This window comes from Haemaphysalis longicornis, unplaced genomic scaffold (genome assembly GCF_048455015.1).
Source record: "Haemaphysalis longicornis isolate Haplotype H1 unplaced genomic scaffold, Haemaphysalis longicornis Haplotype H1 scaffold_4, whole genome shotgun sequence".
In the NCBI taxonomy this organism is placed as follows: Eukaryota; Metazoa; Arthropoda; class Arachnida; order Ixodida; family Ixodidae; genus Haemaphysalis; species Haemaphysalis longicornis.
In genome coordinates this window covers 54,797,270-54,814,897 of record NW_027526361.1, presented here as the reverse complement: position 1 = coordinate 54,814,897, position 17,628 = coordinate 54,797,270, and the positions used below count along the sequence as shown (strand labels likewise).

The window sequence follows — 17,628 nt, the reverse complement described above, 5'->3', positions numbered from 1 at the left end:
CAGTAATAAAATTGTTATGCCAGGTTACCTGCGAAGATTCAGTACTTAAATTAGGAATGCAAAGGCTTCATAAAACCAAGTGCCAGTACATTAACCATCGTGGCTTTTGCAGCAATAAAAAAGATATTACTTCCGCACAATATACTCGAGCACAACTTTAAATGACAGTGAAGTTAAAATGCAAGTCTCTCTAGGTTGATAGATTAGCTCACGGAGAACACTATTATACCCCTCTTACACCTGGTATTTTTTTAAAAATAAGGTTGAAACTAGCAAAAACACGTTTTCACCGGAAGGGCTTAAGTGGCCTGACGCGCACAACTTCTTTCTTGGCTGCCGCTGGATGGTGCTACTCGTCCATACTTGGGGTGGCAGTACCGCTTTCCAAGGGAGCATGCGAGCTACGCATGAGAAAATCGTTCGACGCCAAAACTTGCGGGGCCTCAAAAGGCCAATGTTTTTTTTCAGTGAAGCGTAAATACTGATCACAGGTCCAATGGAGAAACATTTTGCTTAGTGGTCTCGAACGGCAAATGACAGGGAAGTTTGGGGAAGCATGAGCGATTTGACCGGAACTGACCAAACTGCTTGGTACGTGGTAATGTTGTATTCAGTTGCTTGTATACTGCTATTAATCACCGCTGCTTCACTTGCTTCCGGTTTATCCTGATGCAAACAGCGACTGCAGTCGTGTTTGCGTAGCGTTTGATGAGCAGTTGAACAGCGATTTCTCAGCACTTAAGGCATCTTGGCACTAAATCAATGCTGAAATGGCTATGCGGAGGTCCGACTTCCGTTTGAAATCAACTTGCTGGTTGTCTTCAATGACCCTTTAACAACATGTTACCCTTATGCCTCATCACTGCAACCGATTGTTCCTCCGTGTGGTGCAAAGTGTGTTACTGTGATTATTTTCAACGTGAAACGAACCGTTTCTGTGATTTGTAGGACTGATTCTGCTATTAATTACTGCAGTGACAACAAGCTATGAAAGAAAATCCCGCCATCTCCACGAAGTGAATGATGATGAGAGGGGCGAATCTAAAATGCTTATCAGCAGACAATGTGACGCATTAAGTGCAAGCTGCTTTCATAGTGTGTGCATTGAGATTAGGATATGGCCCCCTGGCAGAATGATGCGCTGCGCGAGATTTTGCCGTACCTAAAAGGACAGGCAACTCATTTTTACGGAGTATAGGATCTGTAAAAGGGTTGAGAGTTGGGCGAGTTGGTATTATGCATTGCGAAAAATAAACTGCGCGCAAGTTAAATTAACGAGGACACGAACACATGAAGACGGCACCAGCGCACACTCGCAACTAGTTTATTATTGCACAATTCAAAGCTTTATATGCCCAAGCGCCCAATTGCCGCGCCCCCAATGCGTCACAGTTCTCGGCGCACTCAGCCGAAAATACTAAAAAACCGTAACAACAAAACCACAAAACGAACTTTGAGGCGCACGAAAGGCGAAAAATCAGCAAAGATAACCGCATCATACATGGATTAAGACCCCCCTCCCACCCCCAACACGCATTCCCAGAAGAAGCACCGAAATAGCGCTCAATGTGCGTCTAAATATGCGACTTCTCGATTAAGCATGGCGATAGAGGGATGACTGATACATTCGGAACCAGCTTTTCTGATCTGGCTGGCTTCTACAATTTTTAGCGTTTGCTGGTTCTTATGTCGCAAAAGGATGGCTGTGCGCTCAAACACAGGGACACAATCAGGTCTGCATGCGCGGTAATGAGAAGATAAGTGGCTCAGGTCGCGTTGAAAAATGAAAAAAGAAATATACGGTACTTTTAGACGTCGTACGCTCGAGTTTGTGACAACGTATACCCGTGTGCGGCTCTGTCCTGAAGTTCGGAGAAATGCAGGCGGGTTGTGTTATATTTCTCGTCTTGCATTACGCTTTCTTTTATATATTAGCGCCCTCTTTTCCGATCTCTCTACCATCCTTCCCGCTTCCGTCTGACTGCGCTGATTTTCTCCAGCACGAAGTAACCGTCACGTTGCTTTGAAACGACGCCGCGCGCGACAAACGATTTTATCTCGAATGCCCTGTTACAAACCGGCCTACAAAAGAATGCGAACGCATACCCCAAAACCCACAAACAAGTAAAATAATACGAGTGTGCGCTTTTTTCTTTGCCCGTGCGTGTACGAGCTGTGAGCGGCACGGGTACCCGGGTACTTCGCTGTTAACCCTATCCAAACGTTTGACAAACGCATCGACTGATGAAAGACCACTTACCAGCGAGCTGTCCACACCTGTCGCCGTATCCAAATGCTGTTTGCGGCCGTTCCTCGTGTGACAGGGGCACATGAAAATCTTTCCACCAAATGGCACTACTAGTCCTTCACAAATAAGAAAAAACGACGGCCCAAGGCGAGGCTTGAAGCTCCGGCCGCGCCGAGTCACCGGCCGCGCTGCGTCGATAGCACGCAGATTGTTTACATCCGGGCAGCCAGTCGTGCCGCCAGGGCAAGTTGAGTCGCTGCAGTCGGGTGCGTTGGCGCGCTGGCACGAGAATTTAAATCGTATATGTATGCGCAAGCAAGCGAAGCAGATGAACATTGCAATTGTTTGCAACGGCGAGAACTGCCTCTTCGTTAGCAGCAGACTTTGACAACACCTATCGCCAAAATAAACAGATTGAGACAACACGGCCGCGCTCTCTGCCTGTGATCGCGCTGGTTGAAGCATCTATACGGGTACATATACGTACGGTATTGGTTTTGTAGCTGCGTGCAACCGTCGCGTCCTGCTCACTCGTTCTAATTAGCATTAGGCCACGGTTGAAGTGCTGGTGCACGGAGTACAACAGAAGACTAACATGGCGACCGCCCGCTTGAGATGATTACCTCAGATAGGGCGTTTATTGTGGACGTGGTAGTATACAAGAAACGGAACGCCATCTCACAAATGGTGTTAAGTAGTTCTAAATCCTCCCTTTTGCTACCCGGATGGGCAACGGTACTACCATGGAGGTTCGTCCACTTCTTTAGATCATGCCTAGGGAGTACATTTTTTGCTATAGGTACTTTTCAGGGCACATTACTTGATTAAAACTCCACTTCCGGCTAGTTTGCGTTTACAGTGTAAACTGGAAGGCTGAATGTAAGATGCTGAAGCGATAATTTCTATAGAATTAGTATAATATGTGTCATAGAACGCATATGCTGGAACACAGACCCTAAATTCTAAAATACCAAAATATGTCACTCAAGCAGTTAGTAACCGTTACCAGGAACCGTTATACTCTAGTTACACTGCGGACGTAACCGCAGTTAAGCTTAACCGTGGTTACTTAACTTTAACCGCGGTTATCACAAACTGCGGTTTTGGCTGTTACACGCGAAATTCCAACTGTGGTGACCACGGTCACTTAGTTGTGAGCGTAACAAAAATAAATGACCACGCTTTTAACTTCACGATAAAAAACAAAAGAGAAGCAGTGTAGACAAAAGGAAATATCTTTAAAGCAGTCGCTTCAGAGCCAAACGCAATGCAGTCGCGAGCGGCGAGGAGAGGGGCTTCCCCAAAAGCTCGCAACCGGCTTGGTTTGCTCAGGTCTCCTCGGTGTTGTGAACTTTAGGCTTAGCATCGCGGTGGATATTTGACCGCCGCTTTCTCTACAACTGCGAATTACAATATATAGCACAATTTTTCACCGCACTAACTTCCACTTTCTCGCATGTGGAAATTCTTTTCCGCGATCAGGTTGATTTCGAAGAGCAACGATAAGCTGTTGCTGCCGTGGTATGGGCCGGTTCGAGCCGCTTGCAGTTCCGTGCGGCCAGGCGCGCCGGTGTGTTCGCAGGCACGGCCGACGTGCGCGCCGATCTTTTCCGAGTGCTGAAAACGATTCACGATTGCCTGGTTTATCCTTTTTTTGTTGGCGGACGACGCTTGGAATTCACAAATTTAGCACGGCTTTTGTCGTAGTTGATCGGTTGGATAGGGAAACGAGCCGCTGCTGACGCGCAGTCGCGCTGCTTGCGAGAGCGACGCAAAGAACGAAAGCGCCTCTTGGGAACAGCTTTGGGGTGCCCGCTATTTGAGAACCTTCGTCTCCTCCGAACGCCAGGTGATTTTTTTTTTCCGCCTTCGCTGATGCGCCGCCACTTGCGTCCGAACTGACTTGCGCGATTTTGAGCACTGCGGCTGCGGCAACTGCGGTTAGCGTGAACTGAGGTGGCCAAGCTCAGTTTGCATTAACCATGGTTAGCGGGGTAACCGCAGTTTCGTCTGCCGTGTAACGCAGCAAACTGCGGTTTTGTCTAACCGCGGTTCGCTTGACCGTTGTTAACTGCGCCCGTGTAAGTAGGAGGCTCATTGGACCTCTTGACGCGTTGGACCTCTTGACGCGTTGGACCTTTCGACGCGTTGGACCTCTTGACGCGTTGTACCTCTTGACCCAAATTGGACCTTTTGACTCGTTGTACCTCTTGACTCGGCTGTCACGTGACTATTGGACCTCTTGTCTCGTTGGACCTCTTGACTCATTGGACCTCTTGACCAGAAGCGGGCGGAAACCGACTAGCTCGAACCAGAAAGGCACGCAAGGTCCTTCGAGGCTCGAAGACCGGAGCATCGCCGTGCTGCCGAAAGCTGCCATCACGTGCTTGTCAGTACTGCGTGGTGTGGCCTTGTCCAGCCGTGCATTAGTCCCTCAGCAAGGTCTTTTTTTTTTAAGGGTTTGCGAGGGGGCAGTAGTCTTTGCGCGCCTTTAATGAACGCACCTTAATTAAGGTCAAATTCAAGGGACGCTGAAGCTATTTGTGAACATTGTGGGATTACTTTCGGAGCATAGTCTGGAGTCCCTAAGCCATGTTTCGACCAGAAAAATCAATTCGAAAGTGCGGTTCTCCGTTCTCCTTGCCGATCTCCCATTGCGTTGCTTATGACGCGAACTCTCTTGGATTGGCTTGACTGCGCCGCTCGGCGACCCGCTGACCAAAGCGTCCGCCGGCCGGCTGCGGATTGGCGGCGATGTGTTTGAGCGGCGCCCCCTGGCCCCTGACGTCAGCTTAGGGACTCGCGCCGCTGTCGTCTGCTACTCTCCTTTTGGGAGGGGCAGCAGTGACTGCTAGAAATCGCCCGCTTTGATGCCGTGATTAAAACGTTTATTGATATACAGGGGATGGGGGAAAGAGGGAGAAGAGAGAATGAGCTGTATCCTAGTCCGGTAGGCCGCGTGCCTTCGCAACCGCCCTGGCCCACGGAGATCAGGAACTTTTTGTCTTCAAGGCGTCTGCTGCGCAGCAAGCTCTCCCACTGCTCGAGGGAGGGGGAAAAGGGGTGTGTGGAGTTGGCGGGACGGCAGTACGATGTGGGCCGCTGTGTTAGGGGTATCGCGGCAGTGAGGGCGGTCGTAGGGGTAGCTGTAGTTGGTGAGATTCGAGGGAGTTGAGGTTGATGATAGTAGATGCGGGCTTGCAGTCGGCGCCAGATGCGAGCGTCCGCCGTGGAAAGGAAGGGGTGAGGAGGAGGAAAGGTAAGGCGGAAGGCCCTGTAGTGGTGGAGGATGTCCGTGTATGTTTGAGGGAGGGGATGCAGGACTAGAGGGTCGTGGCGCGGTGCGTCGCGGCCCCTTCTGGATATGCCGGTGGATAAGGCCGCGCGGTGGCATGTGCCACCTCATTCCCAGGAAGGGATGTATGGGCAGGAATCCTACGATGCGAGTCTGGGTTAGTTAGGTAGAGAAAGCGCATTTTCAGTAATATAGTTAATATGCGAGCTTCTGACACCTCTTTGTTATTGCGTTTCAATGAAGTTTATCAACAACTACTTCTATCAGATTAATGTTTTTTGTTTTTTTCCTGTGCCCAACGCATTCATATTTCGGCACTGTCACAAACGTCTTATTAGGAGATTCGGGGATGTTCGGGATGCACACAAAGTTTGTGTGGATATTTTCCCCAGGCTGTATGGTATGCATTCCCTGATTCACAAAGTGGGTTTCGTTGCGGCTGCGTGCAGCGTGCGTTGTTTATTCGCATGCAAATACAATGAGAAGGTCTGTGCTACGCCACCGCGCAACGGCGCAGAGACAACACTGTCCAGAGTGCTCGAGTGCAGCGTTTGTGCCCCTAATTTCTATCGTAACCATCGCTATCATACGACTCAACCCTAACAGGTATGACATGATTACGGTGTACTAGCTAACGAACGCAATGAGTATACTCTACGTGCCGGTTTCCCGCATATCAAGCATCTAAACCGATGAATGTGTCCAAGCAGCTCTTTTATCACCGCCTTCAGGCGTACAGAACAAATCATGGCCTACTCTTGATGGCATTCCATGAATTGAAGAAAATTACTCCTGCTCTCTTGTCGTGGACTGAGGACCCGGCCCACTAACTAGCTCGATTTTACGGGTAAATTTTTCTCTTCCTCATCCTCTTGAGTGCTGTGTTACTATAACGCATATCTGAATATTGGGAAGATGTGGCTGTGGGAAATGTACCGTAAATATGCTCATGTCTTAACAAACAGCGTTACTGTATTTTTACCGTAGACGTGACTAGCATGCATGTGCGCGTGTATGCGTGGATGTGTGTGTGTGTGTGTGTGTGTGTGTGTGTGTGTGCGCGTGCGATATCGAACATGTTATGGCGGCGCACGTGCAGAAATTATGGCATCTGACTAGCACTAACTCCTCGCTGTACTGACTTTTTAGACTCCGTAGTGACTTTTTAAAAGGACAGAAGAGCAGTAACGAATATCATCCGTAAGCCTGTATGATTTGGTTTACACCTACAGATATCAGGCGAGATTGAAATCACGATTGCTTTGTGGATAAAGCGGTTACGGCGCCGTGCCCTGTATACGAGCACAGCCTCCGAGCTTGAACCGACCGCGTTATTGGTGTCGTGCTCAATTGCTAACGTTTTGCTCAATAAGCCTGCACACTGGTTAGAAGCGTGGTGTATAGGTTTTCCGTAGAACAGTAGGTTGTTTGGAATTCAACCTACATTGTTTGCGACCCATTGTGCATGTCGCCACACTTCCATGCCATGAGAACGTAAATGGAATGTGAGACAATACTTTCGAGCGTTCGGCAAAGTTGCAAAAACTGTTTTACCATTATGAATTACGAAATGTGCGCTAACTGGACATACAGAGGAAGGAAGACAAACAGTGCGCATTGTCTTCTTTCCTCTGTATGTCCAGTTAGCGCAAATTTCGCAATTCTGCGAAAGCCCACAGCCCCGAAGGCCTGGAATTTGTTTTCGTCTTGCGTTTTCGCTGATGTCGTTTATTCGCAGCTGCCTGTTCCCCTTGTTCGAAAGATTGCCGAATACAGAAGCTGATGCCTAGCTCCGATTCGCTACACTGCTGGATAGTTCCGTGAAGCAAGAGCCTCTGTTAGGCCGTAGCTCCTTACCTTACTTTCCACGGATTGGGAAGAAGCGAATAAACTTGAAATACTGCTTTAGCGAATCGATGAACGATGAACAGCATGTTGATTTGGGCCCGTCTATGCAATAATACGAAAAGCAGCTTGACAAATTCACTTCATTGTCCCTTTAAAGAGGCCGTCAGGACAAAATGAATGTTTGTTTTATTCGAAAGATTTCGTGTTTCTAGTGCTCCTAACTCTTGTCCAGCAGCAGATGACGGGAAATTAATCAATTCAGGTTAAAAGTTGATTCTCCCGCCAAATCGCGCGTTTTCGGAGAGAGAGAGAGAGAGAGAGAGAGAGAGAGAGAGAGAGAGAGAGAGAGAGAGAGAGAGAGAGAGAGAGAGAGAGAGAGAGAGAGAGAGAGAGAGAGAGAGAGAGAGAGAGAGAGAGAGAGAGAGAGAGAGAGAGAGAAGGCTCTTTATTGAAAAAGCAGAGAGTTTTGCCGGCCTTTGTGATCACCTACATGCTTCTCTGCTAGGGGTCGGGGATGTAGGGAGTACAGGCCCTAGAGAGAGGTGGGCAGAAAGGGAAAAAAAAAAAAGATAGAGAAAAAAAAAACCGGAGAAGCAAACAAAAAAAAAACACTGGCATGGTTTGGCGGGCTTGGCGGACTATTTTTTAGATTGTGTTACAGAATTTACAATTTTAAAATGTGGCCAATGTCCTCCAAATATGAAAACAAACTTTTTAGGGCCTGACGCTGCTTCGAGGGGCTAGTCCATGGTCCTAAGATGGTCTTCAAAAGTTACCGGCCCTTAATCTAGGCGTTCAATATCTTCAAAAAAAACGGGATATCGTCAGCAATGAAGTCATAAGCGCGCGTTTACGAACTTGCACTGCGGGATTAGACTGCAGCGCTGCTTGCCGCCAGTCTTCCCAGATGGCGCTACCGTATTCGTGCACGAACTGTTGTCTGCCGTTGCTTTGTTTTTTGACCGTATTTGCACCTGGCTTGTTTTTTTTTACGGTAGAAAGTAATCGTTTCGTGAAACAGGGCATATCCTCGGCAAACAGGGTCATGTAAGACAACGTCGCTTACGCCAATCGGCCAGTGCGTGTGAGAGAACTCGGAAGCGGCGGACTGCTGAGCAGCTAAAACAAGCATAGTGCGCGCAGTACCAACAACAGTACGCATCGGTACTTATTCCCCCCATTTATTTATTTTATTTATTCCCCCGGTGTTTATTTATTCCCCCCCCGGTATTTATTCCCCGGTATTTATTCCCCGGTATTTATTTATTCCCCCGAATAAACACCGGTGTTTATTCCCCCCATTCTTACTGCTATAAAAAGAATGTGCCCTAACTTCAAGCGCAGATAGCTCGTTCGGCAAGCTTATAAGCTCTACTTAATTTGCTTTTTCTTTCGCCGGCCTCCGCCAATCGCAGAGCTGGCTGGTATGACATCATAGGTCCTGTTGCGGGAAATGAGCTACTGGGTCGCATGGACATTCCATTTTTTTCCCTAATTATATAGCTTATTTGAGCGAAGTGTGTTAAAAGTGGTGTCAGTATGATTCTAACGAGGGAATCTTTCAAATGAACCAAACTTGTATTCTGTCTTCATGTCCCCTTTAAGGATCATTGGAGATCTAAAACAACTGGAGAAGTTACGCACTAGCGACTGCAAATGGACGAGAAAATCGGCGGCTGGGGTGATGGTTATGGCAGCGTGAAGTTGCGAATGTGTAGCGAAGTCTCTCTCTCTCTCTCTCTCTCTCTCTCTCTCTCTCTCTCTCTGCATTTTTGTGGCGGCATTCCTCTGCGCTGCATCGAAATCCCTCGCCATTGCATAATTTTTCTGCTGTTTCACGCTCAGAACAAGCGACGCGTATGCGTGTTTTTGTGCACGTGTCCGGCTACTACACCGTGGGAAACTCCCGCCCCATCTTTGCCCACAGTGGCCCACCGCGAGGACTGCGTTGTTTTATCGGACGACCAAGTTGATTCGAAATTCCCGCCGTGTGGTGCGGGAAGAACCGACGGCGTTCAGCTCGTTCTACATGGTGCGATTTTCCCTGCGAATTCGCCAATGCGGCGCCGCGCGTGCGCAAAACGAGCTTTTTGCGTTGCTGCGGCAACGTGCTAAATGTTTGGAACGGTCCAGCATCCCCTAGTGACCGGACTTGCGGCCAATAGGAACACAGCTAGGTGAATGTCACGGAGTCACCATCTGCACTCTTAACGACCAGATGGCGTCGCTAGCCCGGGTGCACCTAAGCAAACGCACGTGTGTTCACAACCCAATGTCGCGCGCCGTTTTCAACGAATGCCTAATTGGTGCCTGCGCAAGTGGCGGGTATCACAGCAGGAAAGTGCAGAAAAAATTGGCCGCGTATCTGCTCCTTTCGTTGCAAATGTCGTCAAAAGACGATAGTCTTTGTAGACATTGCCAAGGAAATGCCCCCCTTTGCTTTCCCGCTCACCTCTCATGCTGTTCCTGTACCGTCGCGCTCATCCCAAGGTAAACACACTAAAGGTTTGCGCAAGGCGATTTGAATTTACCGCGTTCCACTGGTACAGGCTGGGTTCCTCGATGCCAGCGCTGCAGTACGGCGGAGACGCGCGTGAATGGAGGCGGCCGACTAGAAGTTTTATAGAGCCGCGTGGCCGTGCTTGACGTGCGTTTCAAGCACAACGTTGAACCTAGCTAGTGGAACCTTTCGTTGCTGCTGCCGCGTGATTTTTCATATGCCGCCAGGAGGCGGCGGTTTTCTGCAGTAGATGGAGAATATCATTTGCTATCGAAAAACCAAGCATCCATAATTTTTTTTAATAAATGAACACTGTAAATATTCCTTGTGTACTAATTTCCTGTCTTATATTTGTATAATGTCTTGTCCTTGTTCAACAAAGTTGACAAGTATGAACATATAAACCGGGCTTAGACGTTTACATGTGGCTGTGAGTATATAAGACTATTGCGCAATATGAATTTTACTTTGGCCGGGTGGCTGAATCGAGTCACAGACAACAGACGGACAGACAGACATACAGACAGACCAAAATTTCTGGGTTTAAGTAGCCCAAGAAAGACTATCGTCTTTAAAACTCACGAAGGACCGGCCGAGGTATACCGAGGTGTGCTAGGCACTCGCAGGCCAACTCGGGGTTGGTTGCGGTGTTTGTCTTCTCTCCTGTGTGTGCGTATGTTGATAAATAATTAGCAAATAAGCTCATATTTAGTGCAAAACAGTCTTAAACCGCTTGTCCAGAAAGTAAAATAAATCCAGTTTGTTTAAAATGGAACAAGCTTTGCTCGTGGCAGTTTTAATTCGCTCTGCAGACAATTTGCCTCTGAAATGCGAAAATATCGGCGTTCGCAGGCCAGGTAGGCGACATTTCCAGGCATTGCGAACTTCCACCCAATTCGCAGACGAAAAACGCCCCAAGTAGGACGAGCTTTATTCCTGCAACGATTTTTTCCCGCATTCTGGAGGATCCGTGCCGTGTCCCCGCCCTGGCATAAAGCCTGGGCGATATACGCGCGCTGGTTCCGAAACATGTAAGGCTCTTCGAGTGGACGAACAGAGGGAGAGGGAGCGAGAGTGACGGAGGAGGGCGGGGTCGTCTCGGGCGCGGTGATAGCGCAGTGTTTTGTGCACTGGAGGGCGGCGGGCCGGGAGCAGAGCGGCGGCGGTGGCGACAGATAAGCGGTGTGGTAAACGGGCGACCCGCCGCGTCTGTTATCCGCCGCAGTCTCCAGAACGCGTTTACCTAGGGGCCGCGCGACGTCCTTGCCAAGGCTTATCGAGGGGGGACCTCCTGAATGGACTCTCCCCCTCCCTCCTATTACTTGGCTGTCTTGCTCTTTCTGTCGGTTCATTTATAACCCATTTTGCACAATGGCCACAACGCGCCTGCACTTCATTGCTGCGCGCCGCGTCATTCACTGAAACTTAGCACCCGTTAGAGAATGCGCTGAGGTTGCGTAATGGGGGGAGCGCGTGAAGAATTTTGTCGGCACGTAAACGCGAGGTCGTGGGTCCCGTCGTCGCCTATGTGGGGAGGCCTATTGTCTCCTGTTTTCTAAGGGCCTATTCGATTCAGCCTGCACCTCTTGAACCAGTTCACAGTGGTGCAAAGCGGGTTCCGCCATCGGCGGAACCAGCCCTGCACTTTTGTCGTCTGCTTCTGCACCTCCTCGGCAGGGAGTGCAGGCAAAGCCATGAACCCGTCCTGCACCCGTCGGCATCACCGGTGAATCGAACGGCGCGGTTCAGGTGCCGCGAGCTGCACCGCTGAAACGAACGGCGAAGTGCGGCACCGCCTGAACTGGTTCACGCGGTGCAGGTGAAACGAATAGACCCTAAGTTGTTCGTTGGGTTCTTAAGGGCGAGAACAATATTCCAGTTCTGACACCTAAAACGTGACGTGTCTTCTTTGGGGGGTCGGCCAAGCTAGACATGTTAATGTACATGATAAGTGTATATTGCACGTGCCGATGCAAAGAATTGGTTGAGAAAAAATTGTTCAGTTGCATCACAAAAGACGTGTCGTCATGGGAGGGGGGGGGGGGGGGGTGGCGATTGGCCAAGAGGTCAAAATGATTTATATCAAACTGCGTTTTTCTGCATTTGCAATGAATGTCTGGTGACTTCGCAAGAAATATGCTTAACAGCTAAAAGAATCAGTGCATATCTTCATTAGACGTTTAGCAAGAGCAGGCAACTCGGGATGACCTATGTATGCACGTTCATTGAGCTTTATCTGAACTCGTTTTGTGTTTTCTTATCTCCGCCAGTGAGATCAGACTTGGCTCTGGCTATAACATATGTTACTTTCTAATGTCCCCCGACGAGAAGATTTTGGCTACATGCGTGATGTGTGGATACTCGTCCACATTTTCGTTCTCTAAAAAGAGCACTGGAAAAGACACTCTTTGTTTAGGCCACCGGAACTGAAAGGAGATGGGGCTGCTGGTTTAGCCAGTGTGTAATTTAATAAGTAGGAGTAATGAGCCCCTTGTCGCAGTCGCGCTCGTTCACCAAAAGTCGATACGCTGCCTTTTGTGGCAGGCACGTCCTTGGCAGCTTTGGCACTTACGGCATTTCAGTTTCAACCTGGTGAATTTATTCCATGCCGGAGGAAGTTGGCGGCGTCTGTTCGTCGTCCTCGGCTCGGCAAGTTGTGGCGGCAATAATAGTAATAATAAAAAAGAGACCTCGTGTTGTTCCCAGTGGGTGAATTTCGAATGACGATTTCCTCCGTACCCGCCGCGGTGGCTCAGTGGCTAAGGCGTTGCGCTGCTGAGCACGAGGTCGCGGGTTCGATTCCCGGCCGCGGCGGCCGCTTTTCTGATGGAGGCGAAAAGCAAAAACGCCCGTGTGTACGAGATTTCGGCGCACGATAAAGATCCCCAGGTGGTCAAAATTAATCCGGAGCCCTCCACTACGGCGCGCCTCATCGCCTGCGTTGCGTCTGCGCGTTAAACCCTACAATCAATCAATCAATCACGATTTCCTCCTCTGACTGACGACCCCTGACGGGCATTTTGCTCCTCGCTGTACCGCACATCCCCGGGTTGAGCGTCCGCCGCGGCGAACAAAAGGGCCGGTGCAGGCAGCGCGTCTGCCTCGCCGCCGTTCCGGAGCCGGGAGAGGAGGGCCGGCGTCGGATATTTCTGGTTCCTCTTCGATGGTCGGCCGCCGTCGAAGATAGCCGCTCCCCCTCCGCCCTCTTCCCCCGCACGCAGCCGGCGGCGTCGCGGCCGTTGGCGTGCCTTGGCAGGCGTCCCGTCGGCCGCTTCGGCGCCACGACGCGCAGCCTGTCCGGCGGCGGCGGCGGCGGCCGAGCTACCGGCGGTACGCCGCTCATCCCTGCCCCCTCCGAGACCCGGTTCGGAAACCTTGATCCGCGCTCGGCAACACCACGGGCAGCTGCAAGAGCTCCGCCCACTACGCGCGATAACAGTCGCAGGAGCGTTCTGAACGGTAGACGGTTGTATGCCTGCCTTGTGACGGCCGAGCAGGGATCTGTGTGCCTGCTCTGGACCTCGCTTCTTCCCGGAGAGACGGAGGCAGGAACTTCGTTGGTTTATGGAGTTATTTCCCCGCACGAGACCACTCACGAGCTGCTATGGGAGCGGATCTCATGGAGAATGGAGTTTGGGATGGTGTTACGCGAAGTCCGTAGAGCTAGCGTTCGCGCTGTAGCTTTCCTGCCTAGCGCTCTGATCAGGACTTAGGCTGGAAACATATTGCAACATGTTTTGGATACCGTTACCTGCCGTGAGCCGCAGGTCATGCATTTATTGCGTAGGTGTGGGCGAATTGTAGGAATCTGTGCGGAGGACCTCTCACATCGTTTTGGTTAGACGCTGTGCCGTTGTTTGCAGTTTGTCGGCGGTGATCTTTAAACGCACTCGCGCCCTTGGTGAGTTACCTTCAGAAAAGGGACACACTGAGCGTGTGACCGACTGCGCTGACGCATTTTTTCATAGTCAGTTCACTGATCAAGCTATGTAGCGTATTCCTTAAATGTTGTCAACTTACAACTGTGACATATCCCCTCGCAGCGTCGACCGCATGTTACGATCAAGCGGTGTTTTCGCCCCAGGCTGTATGTACTGCGCCGTGTGTAAGCTGGACTCAGACTCATAGAAGACTCGCCCCTCTTAGGCTACTTCTTGCTGAAGTCAACTCTGTGCTGTCTTGCAGTGTGGCCGGAGAAGGTCGACATTGGTGTCTTTACGTTAAGTGCCGTGCTGTCATCAAACAGCTCGGTGGCTGTTTGATGACATCCGGGCGGCGTGACGTGCTGCGGACCTAGTGGTATTGCTTGCTTCGTCATCGGGCTGTTTTCGGGTGGCACGCATCGCTGGGACTGGCGAATGTACGCGGGCCCCCCTGCAACTCGTGGGGACGTCCATAACCTTGTATTACTTTGGGCTGGGTCCCAACACGAAGTACGTTTCTGTGCCCGGTTCCTGTCCACACGTGCGGTGTATAGCGCCGTGCGTAATCCATCAGTGCCCACGAGTTGGTGCGTCCACGAAATAGCTCATGAGTGCTGCGAGCTGATCGGTCAGTGACGCGAAATGCCCACTGGGACATCGAGGCTTCCATCCGTCGTGTCAGTGGCCTGCTTGTTTGTGCCATCGTCCAACGCGCGAGGAGCGGCTCATCAACCCTGCAGAACCCCTTCTGTTTCGTCGATGAGATCTTACTGCGTCAATGGTGGGCTTATCGTGGATGGCCTTGGTAACGTAAAGACCGCGACGTCTATTTTTCGAAGGGGCCGCTCGGCTGGGGCGGAGTTTTACAAGGAAATACATGCGCCACGGGCTTTTGCGACACATCCCGCGCAAGGCGTTCCGGCCTCCCCTGGTGCGCGACGGGCGTGGTACCCAGTGCTGGGGATGAGGACACCGATTGCTGGCTCGCCTGCAGCCACATAACCGTGCGAGGGGCGCGCCAGGTTGCGCACTTGAGGCTGGCTGGCTCTGGCGCCGCGTGCTTTCGGGCATTTCGGTTGAAAGTATATTTATTTTTAAATCTTAAAATTTGATATTACGCAGGCCGCCAACGCCGCGGTGGCTCTGTCGACCAGCCATCGCTGGCAGCTGTGGGACCTCCCACTGCTCCCTTGCCGTGTTTGTGATTGGATCATAGTTGGTGTGTTTGGCATGACCACGCTGCGTGGTTCGCGTCTGCCTTCTGCGTGGGGTACCAACAGCGTAGTTTAGCTAAGGTGGGTAGTGTGTGTGTGTGTGTGTGTGTGTGTGTGTGTGTGTGTGTGTGTGTGTGTGTGTGTGTGTGTGTGTGTGTGTGTGTGTGTGTGTGTGTGTGTGTGTGTGTGTGTGTGTGTGTGTGTGTTCGTGTTATTACAGTGCATTCTTTAGTGAGGCTTCTGTCCGAAGGCGGGCGTATTCTTCTCTTAAGCCTCGGTGTGATCAAATATTCAGCGAAGGTTATTCGGTCGCCATGTCCATAGACAGGGGTTTGTATGGGGGGGACAGTGACTAAAAGAGGGCTGTGGCGTTGGCGACCGTGTTCCCCTTTTACCGCGTATGTTCTGGCGTCCAGATAATTACTTTAGTTCTTGCGAGTTTAGTTCTTGCCCGAGGATTGGGGCTGTTGACTACTATAAGGCCCCCGTCTTTTTTAAGTCGTCGGCTGCCTCTTCCCCCGTGTGGCGACCTTGGTCCTCAATGTGGTCGAATTTACAGTTCAATCTAGTGGTGTGACCGCAACTACCATTATTTTCTCTTGAGGTACGGCGGCGTCCACGTTTTCGTTGTGGTTGTTCACCCTAGTTTCCCGATGGATTCGGCCGGATTAGGATTCGGATTAGGCACTGGGGCGAACTAGTGCCTAATCCTTATCTCCCCTAGGGTGTGCGTGCTTTATAGGTATACGACTAATTTTCGGTCCCATGGCAGGGGTAAAAGTTTTTACTGGCTCTGGCTGCCCTCTGAGAATTGTGAGGCTTGGCTCCTCCAATAGCCAGTTGACGTAGGTTTTTGTTTAAACCGACAGCGACGTACAACTGTTAAAATGGGTCAAGACGACTTGTGCCACCTACTGATATAGCCTCCTTAGGATTAGCACGAAAGTGTTTTATTCCGGGATTCACGACGATTTTACTTACGTCATATCCGTCACGGAAGTGACGCCAGTACACCGAAACAAGCGGCCTGTAAAGGGTGCACCCCTGCACACAGGGTCTTCTTGCGGGGAAGCAACCTTTAGAACCAAAGAGTACGTTATACTTCCGCTTCGTTTTCGGGTTTTATATGTTAATACGAAAGGGATTTATGCCGGGATACACCGATTTCACTGGCGTCATATTTCACTGATGACGTCCTGCTGACGACCCGCCAACAGGACGCCACTCGCCAAGCACACCCACACCCACAAACCATGCTTAGCTGCATATTTCGCTGCACATTTCACTTTCGTGTTTTACCGATTCATATGACAGACAAATCAACCACAGTTTTTTACTTGAGGTCATCGTGTGCTGACGCTCGCCTATTTCGTGCGAGTGGAAAGAGTCCGGTGTGTAACCCCAAGCCGGGGTTAGGTTAGCCCTAGCTTGTTTCCGTTTAGCGAAGTCTTTCGATAGCCGGAGCGTCGTGGTGTGGGCTCCAGTATATATACCCTTGCAGTGCATTGGATCACTAAGCGCGTTCGGGAACTTCAGTAGTTTCCCCATTTTACACATGTAGGTCATGTCGTGGGAACTGGTAATTCCCACCCAACGAAGGCGCATTCCCATCCCGAAGCGCGCATGACGCGTGATAGGAAATCAAAGGCGTTCGTTTTTTAGTGCAGTGTTCCCGCCTTGCGAAGCGTCCTAACATTCTGCTTGAGTGTCCAGCCACCGGATTACGCTGCTCCACGCGAAACGATATGTTGTCGCGAGACGTTCGGAAGCAGCTCTTATCGAGTCAACAAAACTTATCAAACACCGCAGCCCATGCCTATCGAACGCCGGAGTTACGCGAACCTACGCAGTTCCGGCAGCACGTAGAATGCCTGCGAAGTACGGTGCGGATTAGGACTAGCCGCCTCTCCAGGGCTTATCAAGTGAACAAAACTCTTCATTGTCAAGCGCCGCAACCCATGCCTATCGGCCACTGGAGTTACGCGAGCCCGCGCCATACTGACAGCGCGTAGCGTGCCTGCCGTGCGAAGTATACCGGCACAAAGGCTCAGTGTGGGGTAATGCCTTATGAGTGTTGTGCGTGCATCAGAAATTATTTTTTGAACTCGAATAGGTTGTCTGTTCTTTACCATTGCGACTTTTTCGTCCCGCGACCGTTGCCCCAAGCGTTTTCTCAGCGCACGCGTGGCAGGAGGTGTAACGAGGCGCACTCATAGATGGCGCCACGTGCCCTAGCGCAGTGGCTCCTCGCCACGAGCTTCTCTCTCTATGCACTCGTAGTTTTGCACTTCCTATCGCTTATTTCGTTTGATTGTCAAAGCCCATCAACGATGCATCAACGGTTAATGAAATCTGTCCGCAACAGAATAGCGCTGACTGATTGTTCACATTTTTTTTCTCCGCTCTGTTCACAGATTCGCCGCCGCCTCCTTACAGCCCGCTGCCCCTGGAGGATACCTATCCGCCTATCGGTGAGTTTCCCAGCTCCCCTTGCGGCTTTGTGTCCGGTATAGGTGTGCATGTTACCGATCAGTTTTTATTAGAGGGACCGTTTGTCTCGAGCCCTTAAACCTCCGTCACCGTGATGGTCGTCACAGCCC

At 50.6% G+C, this 17,628-nt stretch overlaps 1 protein-coding gene across 1 annotated transcript in view; it reads left to right on the top strand.

Annotated features, from left to right (window-relative positions):
• LOC144178708 (mothers against decapentaplegic homolog 6-like) overlaps positions 1-17,628 on the top strand; it is a 121,610-nt gene that overhangs the window by 57,197 nt on the left and 46,785 nt on the right. Inside the window, exon 2 of the mRNA XM_077706729.1 lies at positions 17,443-17,499. Within this exon, the coding sequence (XP_077562855.1) occupies positions 17,443-17,499 (57 nt within the window). The remainder of the gene's footprint in view (positions 1-17,442; positions 17,500-17,628) is intronic.